The sequence below is a fragment of the Scyliorhinus torazame genome, chromosome 3, assembly GCF_047496885.1.
Source record: "Scyliorhinus torazame isolate Kashiwa2021f chromosome 3, sScyTor2.1, whole genome shotgun sequence".
NCBI lineage: Eukaryota > Metazoa > Chordata > Chondrichthyes > Carcharhiniformes > Scyliorhinidae > Scyliorhinus > Scyliorhinus torazame.
In genome coordinates, this window is record NC_092709.1 from 21,226,246 (window position 1) to 21,242,880 (window position 16,635).

The 16,635-nt window shown below is 45.5% G+C and overlaps 1 protein-coding gene across 1 annotated transcript in view; it reads left to right on the plus strand.

Moving 5' to 3' along the window:
• Positions 1–541: 541 nt before the first annotated feature.
• Positions 542–16,635, plus strand: part of hadh (hydroxyacyl-CoA dehydrogenase) — a 40,385-nt gene continuing 24,291 nt past the window's right edge. Inside the window, exons 1-2 of the mRNA XM_072495384.1 lie at positions 542–724; positions 10,218–10,346. Of these exons, the coding sequence (XP_072351485.1) occupies positions 614–724; positions 10,218–10,346 (240 nt within the window). The 5' untranslated portion in view covers positions 542–613. The remainder of the gene's footprint in view (positions 725–10,217; positions 10,347–16,635) is intronic.

Genomic DNA, 16,635 nt, shown 5'->3' on the forward strand with positions numbered 1-16,635 from the left:
AGGGCGGCAGGCCCCGCCCCTGACAATGATTGACAGGGCGGCGGGCCCCGCCCCGGACAGTGATTGACTGGGCGACTGGCCCCGCCCCGGGCAGTGATTGACAGGGAGGCTGGTCCCGTCCCGGACTGTGATTGACAGGGCGGCGGGCCCCGCCCCGGGCAGTGATTGACAAGGTGGCTGGCTCCGCCCTGGACAATGATTGACAGGGCGACGGGCTCCGCCCCGGACAGTGATTGACAGAGCGGCGGGCCCCGCCCCAGACAGTGATTCAGGTTGGCTGGCACCGCCCCGATCAGTGATTGACAGGGTGGCTGGCCCCGCCCCGCTCGGTGATTGACAGGGCGGCGGGCCCCGCCCCGGACAGTGATTCAGGTTGGCTGGCTCCGCCCCGATCAGTGATTGAAAGGTGGCTGGCCCCGCCCCGCTCGGTGATTGACCGGGCGGCGGGTTCCGCCCCGCTCGGTGATTGACCGGGCGGCGGGTTCCGCCCCGCTCGGTGATTGACAGGGCGGCTGGTTCCGCCCCGCTCGGTGATTGACAGGGCGAGTGTACTTCATCCAGACAGCAGCAGCCTGGGCGGGGAGGGTGAAGTTGAGCTCCGAACCGGGCGGACATGGCGTTTGTCAGCCACCACTTCCTGCGGTCCATGTCCTCCGCCAAGAGTTTGGCCGTCAAGCACGTCACGGTGATCGGCGGCGGCCTCATGGGCGCTGGCATCGCTCAGGTAAAGGCCGGGTCGGTGAGGCGGCCTGACCCCGCCGCCCCCGGCCGCCCGAGGTCCGGGTGACGGCTCCATGCCGCTGCAATAACCCCTTTCCCTCGACCTTGGTTGGCACAGAACCCGAGTGTTGGTATGAATACCAGCAGAAGGGGAAACCTATGAGAAGAGAGAGACTGCTGATTGGTTGGCCAGTGGGCTTTAATTGGCAGAGGCATTGCCATAGAGAATGCATTAGTTGATGGTGAATGACAGACAACTGTCGAGCATTGTTTGACATTTACACCAATTGATGCTGAATGACAGACAACAGTCAAACATTGACATTTACACCAGTTGATGGTGAATGACAGACAACTGTCAAGCATTGTTTGACATTTACACCTGGCAACTCAACCTTTTTAGTTAAGGCATTGCCCCAGGGAAAGAACCAGCGAATGGCTGTCACTGATTTTGTTTCTGTGAAACAGGCGCGATGTATGTAAAAGTTCTTTCTGTCTGCAAAGAGTGAGACCCTATTTATTAATATATGTAGGTTCCAATACAAAGAAATGCCCCACATTGCGAGCCCAACCGAGCCCAATCTTAAATTGGCTGCTGTGTACGTGGACGAATTTGACATTGCAAGCCAATGTTCCACTTAAGGAATAGTAAGAAGTCTCACAACACCAGGTTAAAGTCCACCAGGTTGATTTGAAATCACTAGCTTTCGGAGCGCTGCTCCTTGATCAGGTGAAGTCTTCACCTGATCAAGTTTAGCGCTCTGATAGCTTATGCTGTGTGACTTCTTACTGTGCCCAGTCCAGTGCTGGCATCTCCACACCACTTAAGGAAGCCATAGATACTTATGCTGCAGCACCAGATCATGCAGGTGGGCGGCACGGTAGCACACTCGTTTAACACTGTCGTTTCACAGCGTCCGGGTTCGATTCCCAGCTTGACATTCACTGTCTGTGTGGAGTCTGCACGTTCTCTCCGTGTCTCAATGGGTTTCCTCCGGCTGCTCTGGTTTCCTCCCACAAGTCTCGAAAGACGTGCTTGTTAGGTGAATTGCATGTTCTGAATTCTTCCTCACTGTACCCGAACAGGCGCCGGAATGTGGCGACTACAGGAGTTTCTCAGTAACTTCATTGCAGTGTTAATGTTAGCCTACTTGTGACACTAATAAAGATTATTATTATTAGACCCGCCACCATTATGTGAATCAGTGCTCATTAAACTTATGAACTTGACAACTCACACTGTTGAGTTCAATTTAACAACACCAAGCCCAAAAGGTGTTGCCATGGGATCCCCTCTGGGCCCAGCTCTCGCAAACATCTATGTTGGGTTTCATGAAAAACGTGTTTTTGATGGAATAACTCCTAACTACCTACCCCTTGTATATTTCCATTATGTGGATAATACATTTGCTATATTTCAATCTGTAGTTGCATGTAATAATTTCCTTACATGTCTTAATAGGCTCCATCCTGTGCTTAAATTCACCTTTGAAATAGAGCTGTCAAATGAACTCCCTTTCCTTGACATAATGGTTGAGAAATATGCGAGGGGTTCAACACACTATAAGATTGGTCTGATCGACAACCTTATAAATGGCATGGGCAGCTATTTGATATGTCTTTATTCTACAATAATTTATTTTTGTAAAGGTTTGTGTTATCCCATAAGTTCAAAGTTAACAACTGAATAAATATCAAAATTGTAAACTCAGAAGTATTTATTTAAACTTTGGTAATGTGTTTTCTGGTGTGATTGCACATGATTGTTTTGTGAAGCTTAGAAATCTGAAAACTGGAATTTAACCTCATTCGTTGGAAATCCTTCGCTTTTCATTGGTTTTTGTTTTTTTGTTGAATCTCTGTTTTCTTTTTTCATCTCAATCTTCCTTGTATCTAATTTCGGTACTTGCGTCTTTTGTTGATGTTGTGTTTCTTTAATGTCCTTGGATTGTGGATCTAGCCCACTCTCAGCTTAATACCGCCGTTTATCTGATATATGAAATGAAAATCGCTTATTGTCACAAGTAGGCTTCAATGAAGTTACTGTGAAAAGCCCCTAGTCGCCACATTCCGGCGCCTGTTCGGGGAGGCTGGTACGGGAATCGAACCGTGCTGCTGGCCTGCCTTGGTCTGCTTTAAAAGCCAACGATTTAGCCGAGTGTGCTAAACCAGCCACTGTCATTAATAATGCCAGTACTGGAGCCTGGGGAGGTGGAAGAGAGCAAAAAGAATTGGGACAGAGGAGGGGTGGAATGAGACTTAAAGGGAGATAATAGCTGGAAAGAATGGGCTCCAGAGGCAGGGCGGAAGAGCAGAGTGAGCAGAGCTGAAGGGAAGTAAGTGAGGTGGAGATCGGACCATATGATGGAGGCGGATAAAGAGAGAGAGAGCTTGTAACCTGAGTTTCTGATGGTTGGGATGGCTCTGAAGGTTATGCAAAGTTTGACCAGTGTTATAGCCCCAACGGGGGTCCCGGGATCGGGACCATACGATTTCCCATGACCTCCCTGGAATATGAACTGCCCCTTTAAGGGGCAGTGCTTCCCCTTACTAGGGAGAGCCCGAACTCACAAAACATCCTCGGCCTGGGTGCAGGTCGGAGAAGGCGACCATTAGGGAAGTGGAAGAGTTTGGATTTGTATCGCAATTGTTCGTCAATTTCTACCTATCGTCTATGCATCCTGCTTACCGTGGATTTGTAACCACTCTCTTTCTTCCTTTCCCCCCCATCTCTGGTGTGTAGTTGCTCAAATTAACTCAATACCTCCAGATAAAATGCACACCAAGCGAGACCTTTGTTGTATGGCAGAAATCTTAGGCTCTGATCTCATAATTACCACAGGATCCCACTGGGACAGACGTGCCAGGTTTCTGAGGGTGTCTTCACACAATTCTGTTTGAGGGTCAAATGGCCTAATTTATTTTCTTTTTGAAAATAACAGTTTAATCAAGTTAGTTTTGCGAACTTCAGAGCCCAGGGAATCAATCACTTGTTTGGAAACAAAAATAAGTAAATCAAAAACGAAAGGGAGAATTTTCTGTTCAACAATAAGCAGAGCAAAAGCTTTACTGATGATTCGGAAATTTAGAAATCTGATATTGGAAGCAGGAAAATACCATGTGAGGAACTGTTCATTTTGGTGAGAGACTTATCTACGAACTGATAAAATTGTCAATGTGAAGGACAGAAGATTACTGATGTTTGCAAAGAGTTGGAATTGATGGAACCATTATTAGCAATCTTTACTGGGAACAGTAAGCAGCAATTAAGACCTGATCAAAGGAATGAAGATAAAATGGACGAAGACCAGATTTTTTTTTCCCAATTAAGGGGCAATTTAGCGTGGCCACCCACCTAACCTGCACATCTTTGGGTTGTGGTGGGGAGATCCACGCAGACACTGGGAGAATGTGCAAACTCCACACGGACAGCGACCCAGGGTCGAACCCGGTCCTCGGTGCCATGAGGTAACAGTGCTAACCACTGCGCCACTGTGCCGCCCCGTAACATTCAAAGTCGTGTTCAAAATGAACAGAACACTGACCAAATGGGCGGTCTGAAGCAGTTACTAATAGGTTATGTTTGAAATAGCAAATCAGATCAGTTTGAAATATGAATTGAAACGTGAGTGCTAACAAGACAAAGACATTGGTAAACACGCAGGGGGAGGTGGTGGCATTGTGGCATTTGCACTGGACCAGTAAATCAGAGACCTAGGGTAATGCCCTGTGGACCCAGGTTCAAATCCCGCTACTGCAGATGGTGAAATTTGAATTCAATAAACAAATCTGTAATTTTAAAAAGTCTAATGATGACCATGAAACCATTGTCGATTGTCATGAAAAAGAAACCCATCTGGTTCACTCATGTCCTTTTAAGGAAGGAAAGCTGCCATCCTTACCTGGTCCGTCTGGCCTACACGTGACTCCAGACCCACTTCAATGTGGTTGACCCTTAACTGCCCCCTCAAGGGCAATTAAGGATGGGCAATAAATGCTGGGCCCAGCCTGCGATGCCCACGTCCCATGAACAAATTTGAAACAAACATAAGTGGACCACCCAAAAATAACCTTCGGGTGATAGATAAGGAAATTGGAAAAATATAGAAAAGTATCTGGATATCCCATATAAAATGGTCAATGAAATGAAATAATTTAAACACAGAATAGCAATAGGTAATTATAAAGACAAGGGGGATGAATCAGATTAAACCAATCTAGTTGATGAGAAAAATGGGGGTCGTTATAATAGCACAAGGAAAAGAGGTTTATGATGAAGGTGGTGTCTGAAATCCGACTTACCGAAAACCAGCGATGTTCAAAAGCTGGATTTTTTTTTAAGCAGCCATGCATAATTTTTACTATCATTATCAGTGGCGTGGATTGGACCCGGTGAGTTGGGGCTTTGGGTGGGGTTCAGCGGTCACATCGTTGAGAGAGTGGGATGCCATTTTTCGGCTAGGATGGACTAAGTACGGCCTCGGCAGGGAATTGAAACAGAGTCCCGATAGATAGCGTGATGCTTCTCGGCGCTGTGTGCGCCAGGAAATGCCCAGCTAAACGCGCTGGTCACGGGACTGCGTTCCAATATGGTTAGATCGCGCCCCATGTTTACCTCTGGTCACCCTATTATGTGCTTTGGAAAGGGTGCAAATAAAACAAAATTGAATGATTTGAGATGTATGTAGGATATTTATAATGAAAGATGAGCGAAGTTTATACTCCATGTATAAATCCATAGAATAGCCCACACAATAAGCTTTCACCTGAGGAAGGAGCAGCGCTCCGAAAGCTAGTGACATCAAAACAAACTGTTGGACTTTAACCTGGTGTTGTAAGACTTCTTGCTGTGCTCACCCCAGTCCAACGCCGGCATCTCCACATAATAAGCTTTAAGGCTGAGCTGAACTTAGAGGAAAACATTGAAGTCAGTTTGACCAATTGGGGGAAATGTCAAATTCAACAAGGGCAAATTGAAAACAAATGTTAAAATCTTTGCCGAAAGGGATATAAATCAGGTGACAAGAGATCATCGAGAAGTAGAAAATGCAACTGGGTACTTGGCTGAGCGAGTTGAGATGCTGGAGGATCAGGGACGATGAGGCAAATGAATGGTCTTTTCTCAACTCTGACTTCTGTGATATTTCAGTTGATGTTATTCTACATGGCTATCTCTTGGAATCAGAGCATTATGAGTTCAAGTTCTACTCCAGGAGTTCCAGGCACAACATATTCTGAAACTTTAATGCAGTACTGAAGAAGTACTGTACTATCTGAGATTACACTTGTTAATAATAATAATCTTTATTGTCACAAGTAGGCTTACATTAACACTGCAATGAAGTTACTGTGAAAAGCCCCTAGTCACCACATTCTGGTGCCTTTTCGGGTACACAGAGGGAGAATTCAGAATGTCCAATTCACCTAACAGCACGTCTTTCGGGATTTGTTTGAGAAAACTGGAGCTCCCGGAGGAATCCCACGCAGACACGGGGAGAACGTGCAGACTCCACACAGACAGTGACCCAAGCCGGGAATCAAACCTGGGACCCTGGAGCTGTGAAGCAACAGTGCTAACCACTGTGCTACCAAGCTGCCCATGTAGTTGAGAGGTGAGACATTAAACAGAGCAACCAAAATGCCGATTTGTTAGAGACAGTGACACTATTCTTACGCTCCCAAGTCATTCCTCCCTTAAGCAATGCTACGAAAAAGCAAACCAACAGAACTGATAAGGAGATGTACATGTGCAAAGTTTATTTTTTTCCCCCTATAACACCCAGTCTGCACCACAACATTGTGAAATAAAGACCAAAATATTGTGAAAGAAAGACCAAATACACAGTCAAACATTCAAAAATGCAAACAAACTTGTGATAAGATTAAAGTTCAAACTGGTCATGGTTATGCGCTGTCACAGCAGAATTGAATGGTACAAAGAGAAAAAAAATCACAGCCCCGATTATTATTTTATGGAGCAAAGGTAAACACTGCACTATTGCCAGCCTTCCATAGACGACACAACTTTTAATTCTAATTAATTCAGCAAAAAGCTTGATAATTGGGGATCAATATATTCTTGCAATTAAACCATTCAAAAATCATCCAACCCAGCATTTACAGTACATTAAACCAAGATATTTTACACAAATTAGAGTAAAGGGTACAGGAGGTGCTGAAATTTTACGCAACAAAAGAACATAAGAATCAGGAACAGGAGTCAACAATGCAGCCCCTCGAGCCCGCTCTGCCATCCAGTACGATCATGGCTCATCTCCTCTCAGCCTCAATTCTACTTTCCTGCCCGTTCTCCCATTGCTAATTAAAAATCTGCCAATCTCCTCCTTAAATTTACTCAATGTCCCAGCATCCACCACACTCTGGCGTAGTGAATTACTCAGATTCACAACCATTTGAGAGAAGTAATTTCTCCTCATCTCTGTTTTAAATCTGCTACCCCTTATCCTAAAACTATGACCTCTCGTTCTAGATTGCCCCACAAGAGGAAGCATCCGCTCCACGTCTACTTTGTCAATTCCTTTTTATCATCTTACGTACTACCTCAAATAGATCTCCTCTCATTCTTCTAAACCCGAGAGAGCATCGGCCTAAACTGCTCAACCGCTCTTCATAAGGGAAACCCCTCAGCTCCCCTCAACACTTAAATCCCCAGTGCCAAGGTTTAGAGGAGATGTGCGAGGCAGGTTTTTTACACAGAGGGTAGTGGGTGCCTGGAACTCGCTACCGGAGGAGGTGGTGGAAGCAGGGACGATAGTGACATTTAAGGGGCATCTTGACAAATACATGAATAGGATGGGAATAGAAGGATACGGACCCAGGAAGTGTAGAAGATTGTAGTTTAGTCGGGCAGCATGGTCGGCACGGGCTTGGAGGGCCAAAGGGCCTGTTCCTGTGCTGTACTTTTCTTTGTTCTTTGTGCCGTCCACCAACACAAGTTTTAACAATGAACTAAGCAGATAGTAGAACTATAAGATTCTGCTTTTTCCATGGTTAATAGAACATGTTTTATCTTTACTTGAACATAAACTTTGTAGTTATTTTTTAAATGATTGAAGGCAATGAAGCCATGAGGAGCGAATATAGGTTTACGCACCGGGGAACATTACCGATCAATAGCCAAACTGAATAGATTAAGTATTCTATTACCATGAAGGACATACGACTATCAGATGAATGCATCAGATATTTATTTGTCTGTTAGTGTCTGCTCTCCAGAACATGTATTGCTCAATCAACATCACGAAAGAAAAGATAAAGGCAGAAAATGCTCAAAATCCTGAGCAGCCCAGACAGTATCTATGGAGAGAGAAATTGAGTTTACATTTCAAATTAAGGATCTTTCATCGAGTGCGGATGGAAGGTCACAAATCTGAAATGTTAACTCTGCAGAAGGAACAAACATCACACTTTCTCAGATTCTGCCAGATCGGCTGAGATGTTCCAGCATTCTCTGTCTGCTTTCTCTGTCCACATAGACTATATCAACACTTCAAATCACCCCTCAGTCCAGCACACCAACGTGCCATATTCTCCGCCTGCCACGTAATAAGCTATTGCCGATAACTTATGCAGAGTTTTTAAAAAGTAAATTTTTTCCAATTAAGGGGCAATTTAGCGTGGCCAATCCACCTTCCTTGCACATCTTTTGGGTTGTAGGGGTGAGTCCCACGTAGACACAGGGAGAATGTGCAAATTCCACGTGGACAGTGACCCGGGGCCGCGATCGAACCTGGGTCTTCGGCGCCGTGAGGCAGCAGTGCTAACCACTGCGCCACCCTGCCGCCCCTCTGTTTATCATTTTGACACAAAATAATGTCTGAAGCTAATTAGCAGCTTCATCAGTAATAACTGAAATCAACTATTATGATGAAAAGATACATTTTGTTTTGTTAATGTTTTCATGTATTTTTCCGACAACATGAACTGCTAGTTCTGTAGGTGCCCATGCTGATCCCACATCAGACTCTTCAGCCATAACAGGACCCACAGATGACGTTGGCCCAGAACTTTCTGATTCCCCAGTGTCACATTTGGGAGGTATCCTAACGATGCACTGGGGAATCTCTCTCGGAGGTTCCCAGGTAAAGGTTTACCCATGGAGAGCTAACTTCCTCTGGACAATTGCGCTGGACTGTGAACCATCCGACAAGCGATTTAAATCGCTAACTTAAGATGGTTCTGTTGGTTACTCTGAAATAGTTAACAAAAAAATTCTAACTCCAGAGTAACTATTTGAAAAACCCAGGGGACCCACCCCACCACCCCCACCCCACCTTCAACCTGACACCCTCAACCACCCCACCTTCAACCTGACACCCCCACCAGATGCGACACAGACTTTTAAAAAAATGTGTTTGTGAGACATGGACGGCCGAAGGGCCTGTTTCCATGCTGTAAACTTCTATGATTCTCTGGGCATCGCAGGCTGTGCCCGCATTCATTGCCCATTCTTAATTGCTCTTGAGGGGGCAGTTAAGAGTCAATCACATTGCTGTGGGTCTGGAGTCACATATAGGCCAGACTGGGAAAGTAGGCAGATTTCCTTCCCTAAAGGACATTAGTGAACCAGATGGGATTTTACAACAACCGGCAACGATTTCATGGCCATCATTAGACTTTTAATTCCAGAGTTTTGCTGAATTCAAATTTCACCATCTGCAGTGGTGGGATTCCAACCCAGGTCCCCAGAGCATTACCCTGGGTTTCTGTTTTACTAGTCCAGTGACAATACCACTGCGCCACTGCCTCCCCAAACTGCCCCCTCCCTCTTTCCAGACCGACCCCTGGGCTCTGGTCCAACTGACTCCCCCCCCCCCCCTTCCTGGACTGACCCACTCCCCTTCCTGGACTGAGCTCACCATCTCTTGGTCCAACCCCTGCTCTTCCTGGACTGCCACCTCCCCTCCATGGCTGACCCCCCCCCCCCCCCCCCACTCATGGACCACCCCCTACTGCCTGTATTGAACCCCCCCTCCAAGCTGCCTTGGTAGCCACAATCCGGTCCCACATTTTCACTTCTATTGCACCTTTTTAAAAAAACATTTTGCAACCTGCCTCTGCAAAATTGAAGGCATCGATACCAAGCTCCCTTGTTTGACTCTAGAGTTGTTCAGTCTGGCCTCCTGACCCAGTTTATAACAAATATTCTGAGTTGGAAGATCTCATGTCCTGGGGTTTCTTTTTTCTGTGTGTTTGATTACAGGAATTCTGGCATCATAGTTAAGCCTGTATGGTCTGATAATTTTAGTTTCTGGATCTTTTGAGTATTGTTAAGTTGGGTCACAGTGTCACTGTAGTGACACAGTGCTCTGTCGTCTTCTCAACCTTGCCCTTCACCTGAGGTGTGGTGATCCTCGGGTTAAATCACCACCAGTCAGCTCTCCCCCCCTCAATGGGGAAAGCAGCCGGTGGTCATCTGGGACTATGGCGACTTTACCTTTATCTAGTGCATTAATCAGTGTTTCTGTTTTGATTAGGTAGCTGCTGGGGCAGGACACACGGTGATACTGGTGGATCAGGCTGAAGATATCTTGAAGAAATCATTGAAGAAAATTGGAGACAGCGTTGGGCGTTTAAGCAAGAAGAAGTTTATAGATAAGCCTGAGGTGATGCTTTAACATTAATAAACTTTGTAAGCATTTGTATGCTAATTCAGCGACTCCGGTAGTGACTCCGGTCATTTCAATTGCAGCTTGCCGAAAAGTATTCTTTTAAAATTGAATTACATATTTCCATGTCACTTGGGTATGAAAGTGAAGTAAGTAGCTTCTCTAGAGTACAGTAATCTAACAGCAATAAATTCCACACTTCTGTATCACTGCCCATCAGTTCCAAATGAAAAAGGGAAACCATGTAGCCACTAAATCTCAGTTGTTCTTTGGCATAGTTATTAAAAGCTGGTCTTTTTATTTCCACTTTCAGGACTGATGCTGGACTGTATTCTTCAAACTAACTAACTATATATGCACAGAATTTATTTACCAGAATATTTCCAGGGATGACAGGCGGTGGCACAGTGGCTAGCACTGCTGCCTCACAGCATCAGGGACCCAGGTTTGATTCCGACCTTGGTTGACTGTGTGGAGTTTGCACATTCTCCCCATGTCTGTGTGAGTTTCCTTCCACAATCCAAAGATGTGCAGGTTACGTGGATTGACCGCGATAAATTGCCCTTTAGTGTCCAAATATATACAGGTTAGGTGGGGTTACCGGGATAGGGCGGGGTTGCTCTTTCAGAGGGTTGTTGCAGACCCGATGGGCCGAATGGCGTCCTTCTGCACTGTATTCTGTGAATTACTGTTATGGAAAAATTGGGATTATTCTCCTTTTGAGTAGTGAAAACGAAGAGGATAATCATGTTTAAATTTATGAAGACTTAGTAAAGAGAATGAAAGCTTGCCTGAAAGTTTGATAACCTGAGGGAACAGGTTTAAATCGATTGGCAAATGAACCAGAGGTAACGTGTGGAAAAATTGACACACACAATTCGCAGTTAGGATTTGGAATGCACTGCCTGATAGAGTGGTGGAAAACATTCAGAAGTTGCCTTCAAAAGGAAATTGGATAAGTACCTGACATAGGGGGAAGGGACTGGTGAGGGTGGTTCACTGGATTGCTCTTTGAGACAGCCCGTGCAGATTTGATGGGCCAAATGGCCTCCTTCTGTGCACTAATCTTCTGTGATTCAATTAGGCACCACACCTTGAAATTGCCGTTTCTGATCTCCATTTGGTCTCACAGTAATTAGTCAATCTGTAGTTTCTTATTAAGGGGTTGTGTTTTGCTAATCTGTCAGAGCAGAGCAATTTCCCACTAATGCGGAAAGCACTCACTGCACTGGAACATTGCAATATTCAATGTGTTTTGTTTTGTTGTTGCTTCAGTAGCATTCAATTTTTTTTGAAGCCAGGAACAATCCTCTATATGATATGGTAGCACGGTAGCATTGTGGATAGCACAATTGCTTCACAGCTCCAGGGTCCCAGGTTCGATTCCGGCTTGGGTCACTGTCTGTGCGGAGTCTGCATATCGTCCCCGTGTGTGCGTGGGTTTCCTCCGGGTGCTCCGGTTTCCTCCCACAGTCCAAAGATATGCAGGTTAGGTGGACTGGTCATGATAAATTGCCCTTAGTGTCCAAAATTGCCCTTAGTGTTGGGCGGGGTTGCTGGGTTATGGGGATAGAGTGGAGGTGTTGACCTTGGGTAGGGTGCTCTTTCCAAGAGCCGGTGCAGACTCGATGGGCCGAATAGCCTCCTCCTGCACTGTAAATTCTATGATTATAGGTCAGGTTACCCTGATCCAAAACCCTTGGTGCCAAGTGCATTACGGATTTCAGATATTTATGGTTTTCACACATAATATAAACATAAATTACAATAGCCTACGACTAGCTTTAGTCTAAAGTAAATAGCATGGCTATAAAAGTAAGATGGTCACTAAATAATATATACAGAGTACCTGTAATAAGTTTATTTTTGACATGTTCACCACAAAAACTGCAAGGTAAACAGTTCAGACAAACAACTAAGCTTCCTGTGCTCAAGGTCAGTGAAGTTTAAAAAGAGGTGCAGTGGATGTGTTCATTTTTCCGATTTACAGATAAAGTGTGCTCGATCTGGAGTCTTAATTTTAAGAACTATCTTATTTTTTTAATTTAGAGTATCCGATTATTTTGTTTTCCAATTGAGCGTGGCCAATCCACCTATCCTGCACAGCTTTGGATTGTGGGGGCGAGACCCACGTAGACACGGGGAGAATGTGCAAACTCCACCAGGACAGTGACCCGGACACAGGATCGAACCTCGGTGCCGTGAGGCAGCAGTGCTAACCACTGCTCCACTGTGCCGCCTGGAGATCCTGCTAACTTGACACAACTTATTGAGTCAGTAGCTGTTAGAGTCAGAGTTTTGCATCACAAAAAAGAGACCCTGTGGCCCTCTGTGCCAGCCATTATATGAGGCAAAGCTACTCAGGTGGCATTTTAGAGCAGGCCCGTTTAGAAAAACTACGTAAAACCTAAGTGTTTGCTCTTTGATATCTGGTTTCTACTTTGTCTGTCGTGCAAACAGTTTAACCTATCCACTTTACCGTAATCCTCCTAATTGTATCATTATTGAGTGTTGATTATCAGAAGCCAGAAATTAGAGAAGATGATTTGAAATTATAAATTTTATGTTGTGCTATGGGGGCCTCTGCTGGCAGAGGTCCGCAGCTACAACTATTTTTAATTTGATCAATATATTTTTGTTTCTTCCTGTCATCTCCTTCAAGGTTTAATTCCACAGTACTCTTGTTCATCTATAGGCCGTGATGGTGAATGCTGCTGTGCTATTTGACTATGGAGGATTTCCGCTGAACTTAATTCTAGTAATGAAGCCGGTTATAGTGCCCGAACTCCACTCTTGCCAATACATAGAATTTACAGTGCAGAATGAGGCCATTCGGCCCATCGAGTCTGCACCGGCTCTTGGAAAGAGCACCCTACCCAAGCCCACACCATCACTCTATCCCCGTAACCCAGTAACCCCACCTAACCTTTTTTGGACACCAAGGGCAATTTAGCATGGCCAATCCACCTAACCTGCACATCTTTGGGCTGTGGGAGGAAACCGGAGCACCCGGAGGAAACCCACGCACACACGGCGAGAACGTGCAGACTCCACACAGACAGTGACCCAAGCCAGGAATCGAACCTGGGACCCTGGAGCTGTGAAGCAACTGTGCTAACCACTATGCTACCGTGCTGCCCTTACCATTCAGTACAGGCCAGAGATTGAACCTGCCACCTTCCTGGATCCAAATAGTCTACTGGCTGCACCATCAGGATTATGTAACACATTCATTCTTCTAAATCGTAAGATATTCCGCTGATCCTGTACTATAAATCCGATATGCACATGGGACGGTGCATCAGCCATTGTGTTTCCCATTGTCTCACTCTAGTGAGAAGAAGCCTTTGTAGCAGATGTGTGTTAATATGACAACCTAAAGGTTTGGTTTAATGCACCATAATTGGAAAACATTTTATACCGGAACAATTCTAAATATGCACTGCCAGGGCTGCATCTAAACCGGTATTGTAATGAGGTTTCCAGCATCTCTGTAGAATGTCTATGTTACGAAACTGACTGTTGACAAGAAATTGCATTTCCATAGCACCTGTTCATATAGTTAAATGTTGCAAGGTATTTCAGAGATGTAACAAAAACTGATGTAAAGCCAGAGTAGGAGATTTTTGAGAGGCGACTTTGAGCTTGGTGAAAGATGTTGGGCTGGATTCTCTGTCCCACCGCGTCACATTTCCGTTTCACCCCGCCGGCGGGATGCCCTTTTACGCCGGCTGCTCAATGGGGTTTCCCATTGTGGGCTGCCCCACGCTGTCGGGAAACCCCCGGGCTGCCGGCAAAACGGAGCACCCCTCCGGCAGAGAATCCAGCCCGTTGATTTGAAGGAGGGCTTTTAAAGACAGGTGGATTGACATTAATTCTGGGGAATTTGACCTAAGTGAGTGAATAGTGAACTGGAGAAGGGAGACCCATAAGACCCGAATGAGAGGGATGGACAGTTTGGAACAGGGGAATTGTAGTGCTGGAGAAAGCCCAGAGATTAAGAGTGATTAGGCCATGGATGGATTTAAAAACAAGGGCCCACATTTTCATCATAATGGAAAGGTTCTCCCTCGTGGCGAAAATGACAGAAAATCCTAAATCTTGCCTAGGAACACAACGCTTCCTATTTCCGCAGAGACGTGAATGGAGTCAGTCCGGGGTTCGCGGTTTACAGAAGCGGTTGGCCTTGTAAATCATCGGCTGCCTCCTCTGAAGTGTAATTTTGGTAGGCCAGGGGTGTGATACTTGGCAGGTAAAGATTAGACCAGGTAGAACATGGTACAGCTTTGGAGAGGTTAGACACCCCTTTGGTTAGAGTAACAGGAAAACGTTGGCAGAGGTGAGGCAACTTTATGGGTAGGTAATGCACTGTTTTTGAGAAGTAAGGCACCCTTTGGGATTGTTGAAAGTAAACATAATTGTGTATAAGAAATGCATAAACTCATTGGCACTGTCAAAGAACTATCAAGCTGTCAAAGAACTGACAAATCTAGTTTGAACCCCCATTGCAGTCAAGGTATTTAACACTGCTGGGCTTTAAATTTTAGAAAAGTGCAGAGTTTAGAAAAAGATCAGTGCTTGATATTTCACTCTGTCTATTATCGGCGAACATTATAGGATTTGTGTTGCATGACCGATTTTACAACCATGTTATCAGTGGGATACCTGTTAAATGACCAGTTTGATTGACAGCTTAAAGTGGTTAAGGAATAGCAATGCCTGTTTTCATATGAGATTATTTTATGGCGATGGAGAATTTCTTATTCTCTCAGAGGGTCGCTGTTCTGTGGAATTCCCTTTCCAAGAAAGCAGTGTGGTTGGGCCATTGGATTTATTCAAGACAGAGTTAGACACATTTGTGACAGACAAGGGAGCCAAGCTTTATGGGGATCAGGCAGGAAGGTGCAGCTGAAACCACAACCTTATCAGCCATGATCTTATCGAATGGTGGAACACGCTCAAAAGGCCAAAGGCCTACTCCTACTCCTAGGCCCTGTGTTCCTTTGGAGGCAGGCGTTGTTACTGAGGTGGAATAGGCTATCTTTGGGATGAAGTTGGAGCTCAGCTCAGCATTGAACAGGATGCCACGGCTGCAGTCCAGCTTAGCTTAAGACAATGGCAGGGAATGTAAAATAACCAGTGGTACGCAAGTCTGTTATGGAGCAATTTGTTTAACTGGAGACAGTCAAGGCTCATGCAATACTGGGTCTTGGACATGCAACCTGATAATGGGAGAGTTAATGAATGGCTTGAGAGTGCAGAGTGTGGAAAGGTAGAGCTGGATGTTAGTGGTGTACAAGTGTACATTAATCCTATGTCTGATGGGCAGCATGTAAGACCATAAGACATGGGAGCAGAATTAGGCCACTCGGCCCATCAAGTCTGCTCCGCCATTCAATCATGGCTGATATTATCTCATCCCCATTATCCTGCCTTCTCCCCATAACCCCGAAACCTCTAAAATATAGCTCAGGAGATGGAGGATCCAAGAGTAGATTATTGAGAGAACTTTGGGACTGGCAGTGATGGGTAGGAAAGGAACTCTGATAGAGATGCATTGGCTCCGATCGGATAGTGAAAGTCGCCCCACACAGCAGGACAGTGGGGGAACGTAATAATAATAATCTTTATTATTGTCACAAGTAGGCTTACATTAACACTGCAGTGAAATTACTGTGAAAATCCCGTAGTCGCCACACATGTAGGCAGGAGGATGGTCTGGTCAATGGACTTTGAGAAGAGATAATGCACCACAGTCAGAGGGAAGGTTTTATTTGGAGGTGTGGGATAATGGCACAGATGGAGGAGGCAATGACACATCCAAGGTTCAATCAAGGCATTCAAGGGAGCATGAGATGATTACTTGAATAGGAACAATGCACAGGTGTATGGGGAATACACAGGGAAATGTCACTAAATCATAATGCTCATTTGGCGAGCCAGTGCAAACACGATGGGCTGAATGGTCTCCGTCTCATTCTCCCCGTGTTTGCGTGGGTTTCGCCCCCACAACCCAAAAGATGTGTAGATCATAGATCATAGAATTTACAGTGCAGAAGGAGGCCATTAGGCCCATCGGGTCGGCACCGGCTCTTCGAAACAGCACCCTTCTCAATCCCACACTTCCACCCTATCCCCATAACCCAGTAACCCCACCCAACACTAAGGGCAATTTTGGACGCTAAGGGCAATTTATCATGGCCAATCCACCTAACCTGCACATCTTTGGACTGTGGGAGGAAACCGGAGCATCCGGAGGAAACCCAAGCACACACTGGGAGAACGT